Source organism: Lynx canadensis, chromosome F2 (assembly GCF_007474595.2).
Source record: "Lynx canadensis isolate LIC74 chromosome F2, mLynCan4.pri.v2, whole genome shotgun sequence".
Classification (NCBI taxonomy): Eukaryota; Metazoa; Chordata; class Mammalia; order Carnivora; family Felidae; genus Lynx; species Lynx canadensis.
Genome location: NC_044320.2, coordinates 35,827,874 through 35,848,434, shown reverse-complemented (window position 1 = coordinate 35,848,434; position 20,561 = coordinate 35,827,874). Strand labels below are relative to the sequence as shown.

The 20,561-nt window shown below is 42.8% G+C and overlaps 1 protein-coding gene across 2 annotated transcripts in view; it reads left to right on the top strand.

Moving 5' to 3' along the window:
* The window catches only part of GRHL2 (grainyhead like transcription factor 2), a 173,049-nt gene that overhangs the window by 80,564 nt on the left and 71,924 nt on the right, over window positions 1–20,561 (top strand). For both annotated transcript variants that reach the window (XM_030303943.2, XM_030303942.2), the window contains exon 7: window positions 2,453–2,564. In XM_030303943.2, the coding sequence (XP_030159803.1) occupies window positions 2,453–2,564 (112 nt within the window). The remainder of the gene's footprint in view (window positions 1–2,452; window positions 2,565–20,561) is intronic.

The window sequence follows — 20,561 nt, the reverse complement described above, 5'->3', positions numbered from 1 at the left end:
TTTTAGCCTGGGACCACCTCTGGATATATATGCTGGGCTTCATACCCTATACCCCCACGTGTGGATGCCTGGTAAGAAGACTCTGGATAAATTTACTTTTTAAAACACAATCTTGTAAATTACCAGCGCATGTGTAACTCTTTTAGGTTGTATAACTCTATAACCAGTATATATATGCACCCTCTTAACAGCACCATTATCTTCACCCTGAAAAGATGGTGGATGGTTCACATTCTAAGGCCATGACTATTGCGTTTGAGTATAGACACTCTTCCAAGAATTCTACTTCATTGAAACTGTGGAAATAATTTAATATTTAATTTATTTCCATCTGTTCATTTTGGCTAGAAAGAGCCCTGCTCTCTTACGGACTTCAGTCTAACACCCTTGGAGAGTTAGAATGGTGCCTTTCAGAGGGATCTTTCTTTCTCCTCAGCTCTGGGAGAGCAAGCCAACATGGAGGAAAAGAGGGATGCACTTGGAACCCACCAGCATTAATTCTGCAGAACAGTGTCATTCTGAATAGAAGCATGTATGCTTGGTAATAGCATTTTCAAACTGCGTTTCTCTGTATTACTGAAGAAATAAATTTCCAGACCAAGAATATGCCATTATTTAGGCTAACGTAGTCATTTGCTACAAAAAAAAAATTGCCTGCTATTTTTATCTTGGAACAGAAAGAAATAAACACCAGGAGACCACTCACTGAACTTTTACATATACGGTAGTCCTTGCCCTGTTATGTGTGGGGGATACATTGTAGGTCCCCCCCACCCCTGCAGTGGATGCCTGAAACCATGGATAGTATGTAGCCATTTATATGGTATGGTTTTTCATTTACATACGTACTTATGATAAGGTTTAATTTATAAATTAGCAGAGTAAGAGATTAACAGGAATAACTAATAATAAAATAGAAGAGTTTTAACAATATACTGTCATAAAGGTTATGTGAATGTGGTATCTCTGTCTCTAAGTATCTTACTATACTCTGCTCACCCTTCTTTTCGTGATGATGGGAGATGATAAAATTCCTACATGAGGAGATGAAGTGACATGAATGATGTGGGCACTGTGACCGTAACGTTACGCTACTGTTGACCCTTGGATGAGATATCAGAAGACACTTCTCTGCTTCTAGACTGTGGGTGACCAATTGTGGGTAACGGAAGCCACAGTTAAGGGGGACTATTGTAAATGGCGAAGTTTCAGGAAATGGAAGACAGATTCAGGAAGTGGGGGAGAGAAGAATGAAACGCTTGTGGCTCTTAGTTCCACCAGAATAGCCCGTGATGCCCCTTCTTGTCATCTTTCTGTACCTTCGAGGGTCATGCTGCTTGTGAATCCAAATAATAGGGATATTTCCGAACTATTGTTCCTAACAGACACCTGCTTTCCTGTGTAACCAATGTTCACACATACTTTGGGAATCAGCCCGATTTGGAGTTGACGGTACAGCCGCAAGCATGTACTGTGTATCTCTTATTTGCCAGGCACCAGGACCACTGTCCTTGTCCTCTTTGAGTTGGAAGCCAATGGGAAGACATTGCCATCGACAGAATAATTATAAATAATTAATGAAATGACTACAAGTGTGCAAAATGCTACAAGGGAGAAGTTATTAAGGAATGAGAATCAATGAAACATTCTGCAATAGTAGGAAAATGTCCAAGAAGTATTTTGGTTATGGAGCGAGGAGAGCACCAGTATCCCTGATATTGTAGTTAAAGGGATTTGGGGTTGTTTGTGTTGGTAGGGTCTCATCTCGTAAGTGGCAGTGAATTAACATTTATTTAGTTTAATGAGGATTTTTATCATTTAGAACTCAAAGGGGTTTTGGATTCTTATTTCTACAAGATATGATTAGTTTTCCAAGAAAGCCCATCCAAATTGTGTTGAAATAAATAAAACAGTTGGCCTTGTAGCTTTTGGTCTGTAACTTAGATCCATGTTCATCAGTGTGAACTCATCTTGTAGTATTTCTTTCATTACCTTAGTATTTCTCTCATTACTCCACTATTCCAGCCCGAGGCACTTAATTAGGCTAGAAACAGGTGCTTGCTTCTTTATAAATGGCACCGAATTCTATGTTTCAGAATACAGAATTTCAAAAATGTGTTTGTTTTCAGTACCAAATAGATTTTTTTGGTAATTCCCACTCGCCCCGCAAGACAATAAATGTGCTGTTCATTGGTTAATTTGGTTGTTTACGACTCGTGGTAACGAGGAGGTAGGATTCTTTTTTCCTATGTACGGTTCTCATTTCCCAATCACTTTTTAAATAGGCCCATCTGTAAACAAACTAAGCTGCACAGCCGAGCTTGTCTGGGTTTTTGTAAAGCGAGAAAAGCAGCCCCGTGGGAGCACACCTCTGGCCGGACTGCCAGAACTGGAGGCTGACGCATCGGAGGCCCTGGGCAGAAAGTAAAACCTGTGATTCTCCCCTCTGCAGAGCGTGGTGATGGTGGTCTTCAGTGAAGACAAAAACCGAGACGAGCAGCTGAAATACTGGAAGTACTGGCACTCTCGGCAGCATACGGCGAAGCAGCGGGTCCTTGACATTGGTAAGTTGACCTTGACCTCTCCGTGTGGTCTTTGGTGAACTGCCCTGTTGCCGTGATGCCAAGGAGAGCCTGGCACACAAATCAGAGCTGGGACCCACGCAGCTCTTCAGGAGAAATGCCAAGCACGCGTCTGTGCACTTTGTCAGTACATTTGGTACAAATCAGGCTGAGAAATCAAAATCGGGCTAAGCTGGGTGCAAAGCACTTTTTGTTCTATGGAAGTCAGCTGTGCCTCATATAATAATAGTGATACATTTGGATTTGCGGCGACCGTGTCGGTTTCTAAAACGTATTTCCAGGCCCTCCTGTGTTTGGGTCTAACGGCCAGTCGGGCCGACCAGATGAACTCTTATCCCGCTGTGACACGAATAACCTTAGGATCATTTGACTCTAAGGTACTTGTGAAGGTCACATGACTGGAAAGTGAGTTCTGGCTCTCTAATTCTCTGTCTAGTGTCCCTTCAGCTCCAACACATGCCTTCAGCTCCAACACATTAGGTGGTCCGGCAAATGACACCTTTGAGAGAGCTTTTCCAGCAGGAGGAATGAATTTGCCAAGTATATTTCCTGGAGTTTGTATATTCTTTTTTAATTTTAATGTTTATTTATTTATTTTGAAAGAGAGAGAGGGAGAGAGAGAGAGCACGCGTGTAGGGTGGGGGCAGAGCAAGAGAGAGGAAGAGTGAGAGAGAGAATCCCAAGCAGCCTCCGCACTGTTAGCCCAGAGCCCAACACGGGGCTTGATCTCATGAACTGCAAGATCATCACCTGAGCCAAAATCGAGCGTCAGACGCTTAACCAACTGAGCCACCCAGGCGCCCCTGAAACCTGTGTATTCTTAGACACGATGTCTGTTCTCTAGAGACAGGTAGTCCCCTGGGTGGGACTCAGGATTCAGCCAGGAAAGCAGAGTCCATGCCAAATGGTCCCACGGAGGGAATCTGTTGCAAACATTGGGAAGGCTGAAGGCACCGGGAGGCATTCCAGAGATGAGCAACAACAGGAGTCTGCTGCTATTACCTGCAGGGCTGGAAGATCAAAGGGAGGAGGTTGTGGGTATTGGGAGAACCACCCAGCAAGAGCTGGAACCATAGTGGGGGCTGCCTCAGCAGGAGCTGGGGCCACAGAGGGAGCAGCTTTGCAGGAGGAGGAACTACGGAGGAGTCACTGCCAGACACACCTCTTCAAAGAATGCCAACTGGGAGGAGGGGACGGAATGCCCTGTCTTCTCCCTGTCTCCCAGCCTCCCACCAGTGCTTCCCAAGGGCCGCATTTACCCTGAAGCCATTGGCACAGCCTAGCAAATGCAGTTTGCGGGAATCGACCTCTGGGATACAGAGTAAGATGGGAAGTCAGGGATCGGATCTTAAAGTTTCTAGAAGGTACTTCAGTATGCAGACAGTAATATATGTGTTTCTAAGTAATTTTAACACTGCATATGCTGTTTTTATAAGAAATAAGTAATTTCTCATCTGTGGGCTTTCTGGCCTCATTTTGCAGCAAAGAGGATGCAGTCGCAGTGAGTGTAGGCAAAGTGAAGGTTTCCATTGTGTTGGGTTTCAGAAGGTATTACTGAACCACTGAAAGAAAGGCATTACTGAGCCATGGCTTTGATTTCTTACACACCGCAATGATGGATGTTTAGACATTCCATCTCACCCTTGCTAAGGTCTCATGACCAACGGCAGAAAGGTTAGTGACTAGGTTAGGGTTAGAGACTCACAATAGAACCTATGGAACTACTTGCTGGTTTATCCTGCAAGATGGTTACACCCCTCCTCCCCCCAGTGCACACCAGCATGCCCCCCCCCCCCCACAACACGTACACCTCCTACTAGTCAAATGTATTTATAAATGCTTAATAATAAACAATAAACATAATAACTTTAATGAACCAGGAAACTGAGCCCAGAGAGACCCACTGACCCACTTTGCCAAGTGACTTCTCAGATAATTAGTGCAAGAGCTAGGATGAGACAGTGTTCCTCACCCAGCCCTTACATAGAAACTCCAAGAGTGAGTGACTAGGACACGGGCTTGGGGATACTTGCCTTAACCTGCTTTGTAGCCAGTCTACATGGAGCAGAGGAACAATTTTATTTTATTTGAAAAGTTAGCCTTATAATTATTACCCAAGAAAATGAGAGGAGCAATTAAACAGAAATATGGACTAAGTCCAAATAAGGCAAATAATAAAAGCATTTTACTGGCTTACCTGCTGGTTCAACTTTGATAGTGTTGCAAGGTTTACTTTTCTTAGACCAGAACGATTTCTCAGCTCTCACAGGACTTCAGATCTTATCTCTCTTCTTATCACCTCTTGCCTGCCTTCAGACTTTTCTCTGCAACCCTTTACACACGCATGGGCACACACACGCACACACGTGACTTATCTTTGAGATTTATGCCTTTTACTAAGAAGCTTTGTGGCTTACTTGGGCCACTTGCTCTGAACCTGAACCTGAGGGGTGTTAATCAGTCCCTTAGCTTCAAATGGAAAATGGATTTTTCTCACTACAACCTCAACCTGACAGCTGCTCACAGAGGATGAGGAAATATACAAAAATCTTATATAATTCGTTCTTTTACTAGATTAAAAAAAGATCAAACCGCGCACTCCTCTGCCAGTTGATGGCTAACACCATTTCCAGTATAAAGGGGGGGGGCGGAGCCATGATCACGTGTACGTCTGTGTGTGGTGCCCCGCCATCAGCGGGAGCTCTGGAGTGTGGTGCTGAGAACATTGTGAAGGCTCTACCTTGGTTCCACCAGGGGAGTGAGCAGCGCCTGGTGAGGGGAGGCTGAGGAGTGCATGTGCCGTGTAGTTGCCAGTTTGGGTCGAGAACCTTCTGGTAGCCTAAAGAAGGAAAGGAAGAATCCAGCGTTTAAAACTGTTTTACTTTGCTTAACCTCCATGAAGCTGGAGGTTATAGTCAGGGCTCCAAGGCTGCCGTTTCTAAATCTCCACCAGCCACCTTGGCCATCAGGCTCCACCGTGCCCTCTGGGTAGTGACCTTGAAGTTGGGAGTTCGAGACTGAGATAAGGCCCCTTTCGCTAAAGCAGAGATTCATAACTGTGTGGTCTTCAGAGTCTGTGGATGGACTGAGGGGAACCTCAAACTCCTTAAACACAATTTTGTGTGTTGAGGCATGCAGAGTCTTTCATCTCATTTTTCTGGAGGTTCCCGGGGTAACCGGCCGTCCTCCAGCTCTCTGCCTCTCTACCTCCACTCCAAGCAAAGCCCACTGAAGCCTCCGCCTCTCTTTGTATCTTTCCTTATTCTGCATCCCCTCAGCACTCATACGCAGGGATTTCTCTCTTGTCTCTTGTACCCTGTAATGATGGCTGGCGAACATTCTACATCTTTCCTGACGTACATTGATCTCACTTGGATTAGAATGTTGGTTGCTCTCCAAGGCTGCTCCTCATCCCCACATACTTCTGGTCCTCTGAGTAGCCCCTCAGTGCTGGTCTCCTGCTGGGGAGAGGACTCTCAGTGTTCCCGATGGAGTCCTTTCTGTGGGTCCGTGCAAAGGAGAGTGGGAGCCCGAGGGCCCAGGGCCCAGGGCACAGGGAATGAGGCTGCTCCTCAAAGCACATGATGCCTTGGCTCCCAGGTTCCCTGTGTCCTGATTGGAGTCGCCAGTGGGGCTGCCCTGCATCACACCAGGCACAGCCCTCCTTGAGCAAATACTTGCCCATTACATGGTTTGTCCCATCACTTTTTGCCTGTTGTCACCTTATCAAAGAGACCTTCCCTGTCACCTTACCTAAATGGCATATCCTCATCGCTCTCCAGCCCCTTCACCTGTATTTTACTGCAGAGCGTTTATCACCCCCCTACATTTTCTTTATGTATATGTGTTTCTGTTTCTTATTGTGTCCCCCCTCCTACTAGAAAGTAAAGCCCATGAGTGCAGACACTTGTCTCTTTTAGCACAGGGCCTGAGACATAGTGAGTCGTCAATAAATATTTCCTGAATGAATGAGTGAATGGACGAATGAATAAAGAAACGTGTGGATTAAACTCTTATTACACTGACAGAAGGCAGGCCTCTGGAAGGACTGAACTATGTCTTAATTATATCTCTCATGTGTTCCTTGTCTTCTGTGTCCCAGGCTCGTTCATATATAAACATTTTGTCCTTCATTCCCCAAAACAGTTCTAAAAACTGAGGTGGTGAATGGTTGAGAATTTTCCCCAAGGTCATGCGCTTGGTAAGTGGTGTAGGTGAGGTGGAAACTCAAGAATGCTTGAGTTTGCACCACTTGTGGGTTGTTGTTTTTTTATTCTCTGTCCTCACTCCACTGTATATCATCTTTGGATCTCAACCCCTAGGTAGTTCGTGGCCCCAGCAGGCCCTGATTACTTGTAGAGTGACTGCAGACACCCATTGCCTGACCTTGCTGATGTCCTGCTTCCCCTTTCTCAGCCTTCCTCTCCGGACATGAGGCTGTTTGGCAGTCTGGGGCATGGGACTCTTGGCTGCTGCTAGTTCTGATGTTTCTGAAAGCCAGTTCAGATGTGTGGTTCTTGTACATTAGGCCATAAACTATTTTGCGGGGGGCGGGGGGGGGGAGGAAACATTAGCAATTAGTTCTTACTTGATAAAAGTAAAACAAACAGACTTCAGCCCAAGCGGCTCCGGCTGCTTTTCAAAGCATGCGAGCAGAGTTCTCTAAGCCTCACAAGTTCTTTCTTGTGAGCTCGTTGAATGAACAATTATTCCAGGTCATAAATGAGTTTATATTCTGCAGCCCAAGGAGCTCTTCTGTGCCAATCATACCTGAGGTCTCCTGTATGGAAGCGGCACTTGGATTGTTTCTGTTGTTTGTTTTTCTCTGATTGTGAACGTCCCATTATAAGGATGCGGAGTTAGTGCATATAGGCCCCATATTACTTGCCTCTGGCTTGCAGAAAGGCATGGCTATTCCTTATTCATTCAGCAAACAGGCCAGACCCTTTGTTAGGAACTAGTGATTTAGAGGTAATTAGGACAGAGCCCCTGTCCTCAAACTGCTCGAGCCTGGGGGCAAGAAGATGAATAGCTAAGATGTCACACAGTGAATGGCATCTTGGAGGAGCACTTCCCGGAGGAGGTGTTTCTGAGACTCCTCAGAGAGGATGACAAGAACATACCAGGTCGACAAGGTGCCATACGAGTGCGTGGCAAGCCAAGGAAACAGCACATGCATACCCAGGAATCAAGGCAGAAGAACCAAAATGAGATTGGCAAATTATTTTATAAAGTCTGATAAAATTGTTAGCAAAGATGGGAGGGCTGGAAACAGACCTGCATACTAGTAAGAGTGTTCATTGATTGGACTAATACAGACAGTAAGGTGAAAGAAGGAAGTCCTGAGGAAATGGGGCTGAGGAAATGAGAGAGAAGGGCTTGGGAGCTGGGGAAAGGCTTGCCTTTTAAAGGAGAATCTTAGGGCAACAGGGATGTGTAAGGTAGATGGGTTTGCTCGTCCCTCCGAAAGGAGGCCTAGGTAAAGCGGTTTCCGTGTGGTTCAGGCCAAAACTCCAGGCCTCCCGTAGAGGCTCATCAAGCCCGGCAGAGTGTGTGGGGGTCCAGGCCCCGGAAGGCTGTAGGCGTTAGAGGGCCATTGACTCGTGCCACCTGTGTCCCAGTGGCAAACCTGACCTGCAGGGAGAATGTTGGGGAAATGCTACCCCAGGGGCTTTGCAGAAGGGCATCACCGCAGCAGATGTTGAGGGTCGTGAAGCTCAGAGTTTTTCATCCTCTGCTGCTTTAACACAGTCTTGGCTTCATAAAGTCTTGTTGCACAGTTTTGTTGGGGAGATATTCAAATGTGTGTTTGTGTGTCTGTGTTTGTACTTTTTTATATTGAACTGTAGCATGCATACCTTATTTTTAGTTTTGCTATTATTGAGCAGAGTGGAGTTTAGAGATCCAAGAATATGTAAGAGAGGAATAATAAAAATGATACCTACATATTGTCATTCATCCAAGTGGGTGCATTCCATTTGTACATCAGTCGTCCCAGATTGCTGGTAAGGACAGATGGAGGGAAGGGTGCAGAAATAGCAAACAAATAGGATAATGTAATGCCATGACATTTCTCTTTAGTGAGTTGTAGTACTTGAACTCAGAGCCTTTGGATAACCATTGGGGGTTTTTAGCAGCACTGTCATGGGATGATATCTGTATTTCAGACAGTTAATTCCAGGTCAGCATGGAGGATGGGGTGAAGTGAGGGAGAGACTGGTAGTGGGAAGACCAATTATAGCCGGGTGAATGGTGGAGAGCCCCCCGGAGGAGTGAATTGCAAAGGGGAGATGCAAAGTTATCCCAGGACCAAGAGACAGATTCTAGAACTGATAGATCCTCCATGATGACTGGCTGTGGGGATAAAGGAGAGGGAAAAGATCACAGAAACAAAGTGTGGCTTTGCTAACTAAACGGGTGCCCTGCTTCTAGGTAGGGGTGTCAAGAGGAGCTACGTAGCCAGGAAGTGCAGGCTAGCCAGGTGCTGTGTTCAGCCAGGGGCAAGACGACTTTGAGGCACCGTCTACACGCGGAAGTTCCCCGGGACTCCTTTGCACAGTGGCGTCATCCACTTTTGCGCAGCGCGAGCCATTTAAAAATATTTTACGTGAACCACAAATGACAAAACGAGCTGGACTACATCTCAAGCTTACTCAAACCATGGATAACTCCAAGACCGCTTTCTGGGGAAGGCACATATTTCTCTTTGCTCCCTTTCATGGAGGGAAGGAAAGTTAGAGGAGGGTCCACAGCTGAAATTAACTTTACAGAATGAGAGCCAGAAGCTACAATAGATAAATTGAAGCACATTCACATACAGTTTCTCTCTACTGGACAGAATTAAAGACTTATTTTACCACCTTACCATGCAGATGTTCCAAAATAAAGAACACCGTGGTTTTTGCATTTTCACAGCGGGTGGCGTGGATTGTAATGACAATGACACTGTAGTGCAATGACACTGACTCCACAAGCACATCTAAATGTGCCTCATTACTTTGTAGTCACATCCAACAAACCATTATCAATATAACTTTGTGGCTAATTGTGAAACCAACAATTTGTTCTTCGTTCCCTCTCTGTCTTCAATTTCGATCAGCAGTCGTCTTTCCCTGGTCTGTCCCTGTATCGGGATGTGTCAGTTACATTGTTAATATTAATCCTGTAGTTCTCCATGGTAAACAGCAGCAGGCGGTTGTACTTCATCTTTGATCATTAGCATGTGATTATGGGATTTTCATCTGTCCCTCATGCAAATCTATCTTTTTAGCGCCAGTTTTTAAATGCCCCTTGTATGTCAAGGTAAAGCTTTCTTGAAAGCTTAAGTCCCGATGAGGTGGAAGTATTTCCTGAAGTTTCGTTCTCAATAGTTTTCTTTGCAAGTTGAAGAGAAGCCTTTCGGAAGACTCTCCAGCTCAGAATTATCCTGACCTTGGTGAATTACTCCGCTTAAGCTGTTCTTTCCAGGCTTCAGAGCTCTCTTCAGTCTGGAATCATATTCCACTTTCAAATAGGAATTGTGATTAAAATTAACGTGATTGTTTTTTTCTTGGAGTTTTCTAGAGGAAAGACCAATACCATATGATTTCATTCAAATGTGGAATTTAAGAAACAAAACAGAGGAAAGAAAAGTGACAAACCAAAAAACAGACTCTTGACTATAGAGAACAAACAGATGGTTCCCAGAGGGGAGGTCGGTGGGGGGTGGGTCAAATAGATGAAGGAGATTACGAGCACACTTACCTTGTTGAGCACTGAGTAATATATGGAATTGCTCAATCGCTATATTGTACACTTGAAACTCATATAACGCTGGATGGATGTTCACTACACGGGAATTAATTTTTTTTTTTTTTTTTAATGGAGGTTAATCTTAGTGGAACTTGAGCAGCTGCAGGAATTGGGTTTGTGGTTCAAATTTAGTGAAAGACAATTGACGTGAGGATTGATAGTTCTTGTAATGTGTCTGTGTCCTATACCACCAGTTACCAAAAAGTCATTTCTTTTGTTTGATCGGAAGGTACTGCCCATTTGATCAGAAGGTACTGCCCACGGTGGCCAGTCTGCTGTAATCACCTCAGACCTGCAAATAGGGCTCCCGTCTCCAGCACGACAGCCCCCAACATTTTCCCACCCTTGATGATACTTCCAGACACTGTTAACTTCCCAGTTAAGCCAACTTTGATTTATAAAAGAGACCTGAACTCTTTGTCAGATGATGGTACTTGATCCTTCGTGAGAGACTTGAGAAGTGCCATTCCATGAGAGGACATTCCAGTCTTCTCTCGAAGACCCATTCTAGTGCCTAGCAGCCTTCAGTGTCAGCAATAAGCTTCAAATAGCCAAAGATAAGTACGTACAATTGTACTTTTGAGTTGCAGATTGAAGAAATTCAAACACACGCTTACACATGTGAGTCACCTTCTGCTTTTAGGGAAGTGCTGTAGCCACAGTTACTGAAAATTCCTCTTCGCCATCAACTTTGGTTAAAAAACATTTATGTGATAAAAGTGTGGTAGGCTATTAAGGTTATATGTTTTAAAACATTATAAGGGGCGCCTGGGTGATTCATTGTGTTAAGCATCTGACTCTTGGTTTTGGCTCAGGTCATGATCTCATGATTTGTGGGTTCCAGCCCTGCACCAAGCTCTATGCTGACAGCATGGAGTCTGCTCTCTGTCCCACTCTCTGTGCCCCTCCCCTGCTTGTACTCTCTTTCCCTCTCTCTCTAAGATAAATAAACATGAAAACATTATAAAATGCAAGTACTCTTTAAAGTTTATTCAGGCAGAGCATATTGATTTTCAGTTCAGTAATCATTGAGCCACTGTGGGTTTTCATTTATTGCATTGTATGTCTCAGTATGCATCCTAGAAGCTCATTCTGTTGGGGACAACAGCTCTGGGGAGAGTCACTTCCTTCTCAACATGTGTTCTTAGTGTGATCTAGCAGTTCCTCCCCCCTTCCCCCAGCAAAGGGTCCAGAACAGAGCCAGAGTTCATATGTCCAGGCCCTGATTCTTGGAGACTTCCTTTTAAACTATTGCTGGGTCTTCCTGTTTCCTTCCATTCTGTGTTTCTTCAAAATGGCCTCCACTAGCCCATATCCTACACTGCTAGTGTCTCTCCATCAGTACAGTCTGTCTTTTATTAAAAAATCTTTTTTTTTAAAGTTTACTCATTAATTTTGAGAGAGAGAAAGAGTGGGGAAGAGGCTGAGAGAGAGGGAGAGGAAGAATCCCAAGCAGGCTCCACACCGGCAGCACGGTGCCCGATGTGGGGCTCGAACCCATGAACTGTGAGATCATGACCTGAGCTGAAGTTGGATGCCTAACCAACTGAGCCACCCAGGCTTCCTTATTAAAAAATCTTAGTGCCAAATCTACAGGTCCTTTTTTGCCCCTCACTAGTTTTCCTAATTGCTTCCAGCTTCTTCTTTGTTCCTCTCTAGGGCTCTGCTTGCCTAGAGTGTCCCTCCCTCCCTCCTTGACCTGGCAGACATTTCACCCCTTAAGACCTTTTCCTCCATCCCCACTTGGGTGGGATCTTCCTAATCTTTCCAGGCAGAGTCAGCTGCCCCTCTGTGGGTTTTGGTTTATATCTAGTCAATGCCTATATTTTAAATATTCCTACATTTTAAATATTAATCAACTATACTATAGCCTTTTCGATGAAAGTAGTTTAATAACTAATTACTAACATAAAAATAGAATACATACACTAATACACCAAGGGAAATGACTCATTTTTTTTTCAATATATGAAATTTATTGTCAAATTGGTTTCCATACAACACCCAGTGCTCATCCCAAAAGGTGCCCTCCTCAATACCCATCACCCACCCTCCCCTCCCTCCCACCCCCCATCAACCCTCAGTTTGTTCTCAGTTTTTAAGAGTCTCTTATGCTTTGGCTCTCTCCCACTCTAACCTCTTTTTTTTTTTTTTTTCCTTCCCCTCCTCCATGGGTTTCTGTTAAGTTTCTCAGGATCCACATAAGAGTGAAACCATATGGTATCTGTCTTTCTCTGTATGGCTTATTTCACTTAGCATCACACTCTCCAGTTCCATCCACGTTGCTACAAAGGGCCATGTTTCGTTCTTTCTCATTGCCATGTAGTACTCCATTGTGTATATAAACCACAATTTCTTTTTCCACTCATCAGTTGATGGACATTTAGGCTCTTTCCATAATTTGGCTATTGTTGAGAGTGCTGCTATAAACATTGGGGTACAAGTGCCCCTATGCATCAGTACTCCTGTATCCCTTGGGTAAATTCCTAGCAGTGCTATTGCTGGGTCATAGGGTAGGTCTATTTTTAATTTTCTGAGGAACTTCCACACTGTTTTCCAGAGCGGCTGCACCAGCTTGCATTCCCACCAACAGTGCAAGAGGGTTCCCGTTTCTCCACATCCTCGCCAGCATCTGTAGTCTCCTGATTTGTTCATTTTGGCCACTCTGACTGGCGTGAGGTGATATCTGAGTGTAGTTCTGATTTGTATTTCCCTGATAAGGAGTGACGTTGAGCATCTTTTCATGTGCCTGTTGGCCATCCGGATGTCTTCTTCAGAGAAGTGTCTATTCATGTTTTCTGCCCATTTCTTCACTGGGTTATTTGTTTTTCGGGTGTGGAGTTTGGTGAGCTCTTTATAGATTTTGGATACTAGCCCTTTGTCTGATATGTCATTTGCAAATATCTTTTCCCATTCCATTGGTTGCCTTTTAGTTTTGTTGGTTGTTTCCTTTGCTGTGCAGAAGCTTTTTATCTTCATAAGGTCCCAGTAATTCATTTTTGCTTTTAATTCCCTTGCCTTTGGGGATGTGTCGAGTAAGAGATTGCTACGGCTGAGGTCAGAGAGGTCTTTTCCTGCTTTCTCCTCTAAGGTTTTGGTGGTTTCCTGTCTCACATTCAGGTCCTTTATCCATTTTGAGTTTATTTTTGTGAATGGTGTGAGAAAGTGGTCTAGTTTCAACCTTCTGCATGTTGCTGTCCAGTTCTCCCAGCACCATTTGTTAAAGAGACTTTTTTCCACTGGATGTTCTTTCCTGCTTTGTCAAAGATGAGTTGGCCATATGTTTGTGGGTCTAGTTCTGGGGTTTCTATTCTATTCCATTGGTCTGTGTGTCTGTTTTTGTGCCAATACCATGCTGTCTTGATGATGACAGCTTTGTAGTAGAGGCTAAAGTCTGGGATTGTGATGCCTCCTGCTTTGGTCTTCTCGGAAATGACTCATTTTTAACGTAACTAGAAATCATTACTGTTTCGTGGAGGCAAACACAAAGGAAATTGTTTCAAAGCAAACTTTCAAAAATAAAAAACTAGCTAGATTTGGAAATTAAAAATTGTAACGAATGTGGCCCTTAGTTATTTTTCTTCACTGCTCCTGAGAAGTATGTTTACCTGGTTCCAGGATATTATTGTTGACCAAACCTTTCCCTGCAAAGGGTTTCCTTAGTGCTGACAATTTAAAAGCCCTGAGTGGTTAACCAGAAGGAATGTTACAGAGGGGATTAAAGCATGGCATGGATGCTTAGAGACCCCTCTCAGAATCTTAATAGACCCTCTGTACTTAATACAGTAAAATGCTTTATTTTCTGTTTTATGTCCCCCCCCTCCCCCCACATTTCGTAGGCACTATACCGTCTTTCCTCTGCTTGATGGGACCTTTTCTGTATCTTTAGATGTGGAAGACCATGCTTTCGTCTCAAACATGTAATCTGAGCTTTTATTTGATTTCATATTTTTTGTCTGAGGCTTGTTTCTTTTCTTCAGAGATGCTTTTAATGAGACCCCAGGTAACCTGATAGTCTCACGTTTTGTAGTATTCCTTGCTTGGCTTAAAAGTTACAAAAAATATGTGGAGATACACTCTGATAGTTTCGTGAGGCTTGTCTGTTGATGGAACAAAACCGCACAGCCACCATCGTCCGCTATCCTTCAACGTTGACTGGAAGCCTCTCTCTGGCTGCACTTTGCAACAGACACAAACGTGCGTCTTTGCCACACCCCCGAGTGTGAAATCAGGCAAATCTAAAGTTTTCCTTCTTCACTTACACCACCTAAAACTTGCCAAGAGAAAGTCTTTCCAAAATTAAATTAAGCTCTTTGAGGTTGTAGAAACCCAAGTGAGGGAAAGCTGGTCAGAAGAAACGTCTTTGAACAGGCTCCCAGGAATGCAGAGCCACCTCTAGTGTTTGTATTTTTGAAAAGACAAGTATTGAAGTAACTGAGTGCTACATGAGTGAGCATGATCTTGTAGGGTGGGTGCTGCTATTATCTGCATCTCACAGATGGGGAAACCCGCTCAGAGCAGTTATGCAGATTTCCTTAGGTGGCTGCTGATCCTGTTGAACTTATCAGGACAGTCCCCGGATGCCGTGGTCAGCATTACAAATGGAAAATAGAAACAGAAGCAACAGCTTCCCTCCTGTGAGAACGAGTTTGTCTTATGGACGATAAATTTATATATACACATACATATACACACACACACACACACACACACACACACACACACATACATATTTTTTTTTTTTTCTTTTTTTACAGAGGTGGGCGGGGGCAGAGAGAGAGGGAGAGAGAGAATCTTAAGCCGGCTCCACGCTCAAGTGTGCAGCCCGATGCGGGGCTTGATCCCACGAACTGTGAGATCATGACCTGAGCTGAAATCAAGAGTCGGACGTTCCGCCGATTGAGCCCCTCAGGTGCCCCTTGAATAAATATATTTAAGAGAATTAGAGTTTCAGTTTTGAAATGTTGTCTAAATCCTCTAATAATTGATAGAAAATAAGTAAACAGGAATGGCAGTGTGAGTAATTCAAGTAGCAGTGAATGTAGAAATCATTCGTGGAACGAACTAGAATAGCTGGTGCCGTCCCCCCACCCTGCACCCATCACGTACAAACTCACCTTCCTGTGTCTGTTACTCAATGTGGTGTGTGTGATGGGGCAGCCGGAGGCAACTGGGGAGGTTAACAGTGGAGGTGAATCCGGAAGAAATGGCAAATGTTGGTGAGGATGTGAGGAAAAAGGAACAGCTGTGCACTGTTGGTGGGAACGCAAACTGGTGCAGCCATTGTGGAAAACAGTAGGGAGGTTTGTCAGAAAATTAAAAATGGAACTACACTATGACCCAGTAATTGCACTATTGGGCATTTACCCAAAGCGTACGAGAACACTAATTAAAAAGGATACATGCACTTCCATGTTTATTGCAGCCTTATTTGCAATAGCCAAATAATGGAAACAGCTCAATTGTCCATTGATAGATGAATGAGTAAAGAAGATGTGGCATATATATATGCATATATATACACGTACATATATGCAATAGAATATTACTCAGCCATAGAAAAGAATGAAATCTTGCCATTTGCAGCAACATGGATGGATCTAGAACAAACTAAGCCAGTGAAAGACAAATACCGTATGATTTGACTCAAATTAAATTCACCGGAATTTAAAGAACAAAACAGAGGAAAGAAAAGTGACAAAACAGACTCTTCCGGACTTCAAACTGTATTACAAAGCTATAATCATCAAGACAGTATGGTACTGGCATAAGAACAGACACTCAGATCAATAGAACAGAATAGAGAACCCAGATATGGACCCCCAAACATATGACCAACTAATCTTTGACAAAGCAGGAAAGAATATCCAATGGAATAAAGACAGTCTCTTCAGCAAGTGGTGCTGGGGAAACTGGACAGCGACATGCAGAAGAATGAACCTGGACCACTTTCTTACACCATATACAAACATAAACTCAAAATGGATGAAAGACCTAAATGTAGGAAGCCATCAAAATCCTCGAGGAGAAAGCAGGCAAAAACCTCCTTGGCCTTGGCCTCAGCAAACTTCTTACTCAACACGTCTCCAGAGGCAAGAGAAACAAAAGCAAAAATGAACTACTGGGACCTCATCAAAATAAAGAGCCTCTGCACAGCAAAGGAAACAATCAGCAAAACTAAAAGACAACTGACAGAAAGGGAGAAGATATTTGCAAACGACATATCAGTTAAAGGGTTAGTATCCAAAATCTATAAAGAACTTATCAAACTTAACACCCAAAAAACAAATAATCCAGTGAAGAAATGGGCAAAAGACATGAATAGACACTTCTCCAAAGAAGACATCCAGGTGGCCAACCGACACATGAAAAAATACGCAACATCATTCATCATCAGGGAAATACAAATCAAAACCACAATGAGATACCACCTCACACCTGTCAGAACAGCTAACATTAACAACTCAGGCAACAACAGATGTTGGCGAGGATGTGGAGAAAGAGGATCTCTTTTGCACTGCTGGTAGGAATGCAAGCTGGTGCAGCCACTCTGGAAAACAGTATGGAGGTTCCTCAAAAAATAAAAATAGAACTACCCTACCACTCAGCAATTGCACTACTAGGTATTTATCCAAGGGATACAGGTGTGCTGTTTCAAAGGGACACATGCACCCCAATGTTTATGGCAGCACTATCGACAATAGCCAAAGTATGGAAAGAGCCCAAATGTCCATCGATGGTTGAATGGATAAAGAAGATGTGGTATATATATATACAATGGAGTATTCCTCAGCAGTCAAAAAGAATGAAATTGTGCCATTTGCAACTACACGGATGGAACTGAAGGGTATCATGCTAAGTGAAATTAGTAAGAGAAAGACAAATATGACTTCACTTATATGAAGACTTTAAGATACAAAACAGATGAACATAAGGGAAGGGAAGCAAAAATAATATAAAAACAGGGAGGGAGACAAAACATATGACTCTTAAATATGGAGAACAAACGGAGGGTTACTGGAGGGTTTGTGGGAGGGGGGATGGGCTAAATGGGTAAGGGGCATTAAGGAATCTACGCCTGAAATTATTGTTGCACTATATGCTAACTTACTGGGATGTAAATTAAAAAATAAATTAAATTAAAAAAAAGAATAATGGCCCTGCGGGAACTTGGGAGATGTTTTTTTCCAGACTGCACATTACATTAAAGGGGAAAAAAATAAAGGGAGAGACAGAACCAACTTAAAAAGCATTTCTTTGCCAGTTAAAGACTGGATCAAATAAAATCGCATTTTTTTTTATAAAGAAGAAAAAAAAAAAAACAGATTCTTAATTATAGAGAACAAACAGATGGTTCCCAGAGGGGAGGTGGGTGGGGGATGGATGAAAAAGGTAAAGGAGATTACGAGCACACTTATCTTGCTGAGCGCTGAATAGTATATGGAATTGTTCTATCACTATATCGTATACTTGAAACTAATATCACATTGGATGTTCACTACACTGGAATTAATTTTTTTTTTTTAATGGTGGTTAATCTTAGTGGAACTTGAGCAGCTGCAGGAATTGGGTTTGTGGTTCAAATTTAGTGAAAGATAATTGACATGAGGATTGATAGTTCTTGTAATGTGTCTGTGTCCTGCACCACCAGTTACCAAACAGTCATTTGTTTTGTTTGAATTTTTTCAGTCTGCAACTCAAAAAAGTACAATTGTACGTATTTGAAGCTTATTGCTGACACTGAAGGCTGCTAGGCACTAGAGTGGGTCTTCGAGAGAAGACTGGACTGTCCTCACATGGAATTGGCAATTCTCAAGTCTCTTACTGATGATATCGTACCGTCATCTGACAAAGAGTTCAGTTCTCTTTTATAAATCAGAGTTGACTTAACTGGGAAGTTAACAGTGTCTGGAAGTATCATCAAGGGTGGGAAAATGTTGGGGGCTCTTGTGCTGAAGACGGGGGGAGTCCCATTTGCAGGTCTGAGATGATTACAGCCGATTGGCCACCGTGGGCAGTACCTTCTAATCCTGTATACCTATGACTTTTTGTCCCCATACCTACCCCTAAGAGTGTTGGTAAACTAAGTAATAAGATGAAGAATGGAAAGCTAAAGTTGAACATAAGTAGTTCATGCAGTATACAAGAATGAATTACTTACCAAAGCACTATGCATGTCTTCATCATTCATCAAACTGTCAGAATGTACCAGGCACTATTTTTCAAGAGATGAAATAGTTTCATGAAAAAATAGACTGAATCTAAATCTCACTGAATAACAGACTAATGAGAAGAGCTTAATTTTAAGCCCATCCAAGTTTAGTTAAATTCAGAGCTAGAAGCCATGGTGCATATAAGGTACTACATGCACATATGTGTTTTTGGGTCTGAACAAAGGGTATGACTTATTCTGTATTTGAAATCAAGTTTACAGCCAAGACCAGCGTTCTTCAAAAAAAATTAAATCAGAATAAAAAACACTAGCATACATGGAACACAGTAATATGTTACAGTGTAAAATGCTTTTCTTATTTGTAAGTTTATTGTCACTACAATCGAGAGCTAGAACATTGGCTTATAAATTCCTTTGCTAGAAACAGAAAGGTGAATCAAACACAAATAAAATATTAGGAGAGAATTCCAAGAAAAGGGAGAATTCCAAGAAAGATTCCCTCTTAAATGATGTGTGTGAAGGTAATATATTCAACCATGAATAGTAAATAGGAAAAATATTTATATCCAGCTTTCATATCAAAGTCACTCTATATTGGTCACATCCTATAAATAAGTCACAAATTATGTCTTCATAATTTCAGCCATTCTTGTTCTAGGTTGTATATGGAAAGGCACTCATTTGAAAGGTAGTATGTCACAGAAATCAGAGGACTCTGGCTATGTATGTAGGCAGAATTTCTTAGGTTCCAATCCCAACTTGACCACTTAGAAGCTAAGTGATTATCTGGGAGGGGAGGTAGTTAACATTTTTTTGCCTGTTTCTTATTCTACACAGTAAGGATAATTTAAAAAGCTACTGGTTACAATTGTGTGAGGTAATGTTTGGGAAGTATGTATGTTTAGCACACACTCGGCTCTCAAAACTGGTGGCTGATCCTATTATTTGCTCAGGGGTCAGGACCAAATGATGGAAATACATTTAGAGCCGTTAAAAAGCAGCTCAAGTGTCAACATACTTAAGAAAAGCCAACCTCCGACTAGGGAAAAGCATGATAATGGATATAATGAACTCATTCACCTTCTTAGGAGTCATCCAGGCTTTAAGAAGCTACTTCTTTGATTTTGAAAAACAAAAAAATCTCAAAACCTACTTGGACTAGGGTTTCTTTATTCTACCTATTTTAAGTCAGAGTGAATACTTCTAGAATGACCCTCAAGTGTTTCCTGAATTTGAGCTCATTCTATGTGGTCTTTACAGACAGAGGGAAGCAAATGTTTGAGGACAGGTTGATAGGGGAAGTAGGGGCCAGTGTTGTTCCCCTCACCCACCGAAGGGTCTGTTTTTAGATATTGTTTCCCTTTTGTTGATGAGATAATCACGTTCAAAGAGGTTCTGTAATTTATTCAGAGTCACAGGACTTGTTGAGAGCAGGACAGAAATTAAATTTGGGTCTGTGTGTCTCCACCCCCAATGTCCTTTCTTCCTATGCTTTGGACAGCACCCCATAAATCGACTCCTTGTATGGTCTTTGCCTTTTTTTTTTTTTTTTTTAGAGAGAGAGAGAGAGCGCACAAGTGGTAGGGGGAGGGAGAGAGAGAATTTTAAACAGTCTCCACGCTCAGATTGATGCAGGGCTCAAACTCACAACTGTGAGATCATGACCTCAGCTGAAATCAAGAGTCAGATGCTCAACTGACTGAGCCACCCAGGCGCCCCACGTCTTTGGCTTTTGTTGTTGTTGTTGTTGTTGTTGTTGTTAAAAAAAAAACAACCCACCTCTTCTTAGGCTGCAGGGGATTCACGCTGAATTGGCAGTGTGCCATTTTCAGCATTCCAGGGCTCATTATTTCACTAGTCCAGACAGAATCCACACCTTTCAGAAGAGAAACAATTTTTATATTAATTACACCATTCCTTTTAATCTCCACAATATATACAAAAAATAATTAAAAAAGATAGTTATAATTTACCAAGCACGTGAAGCTTAATTAAGGTGAGGGAATTAACAGTTC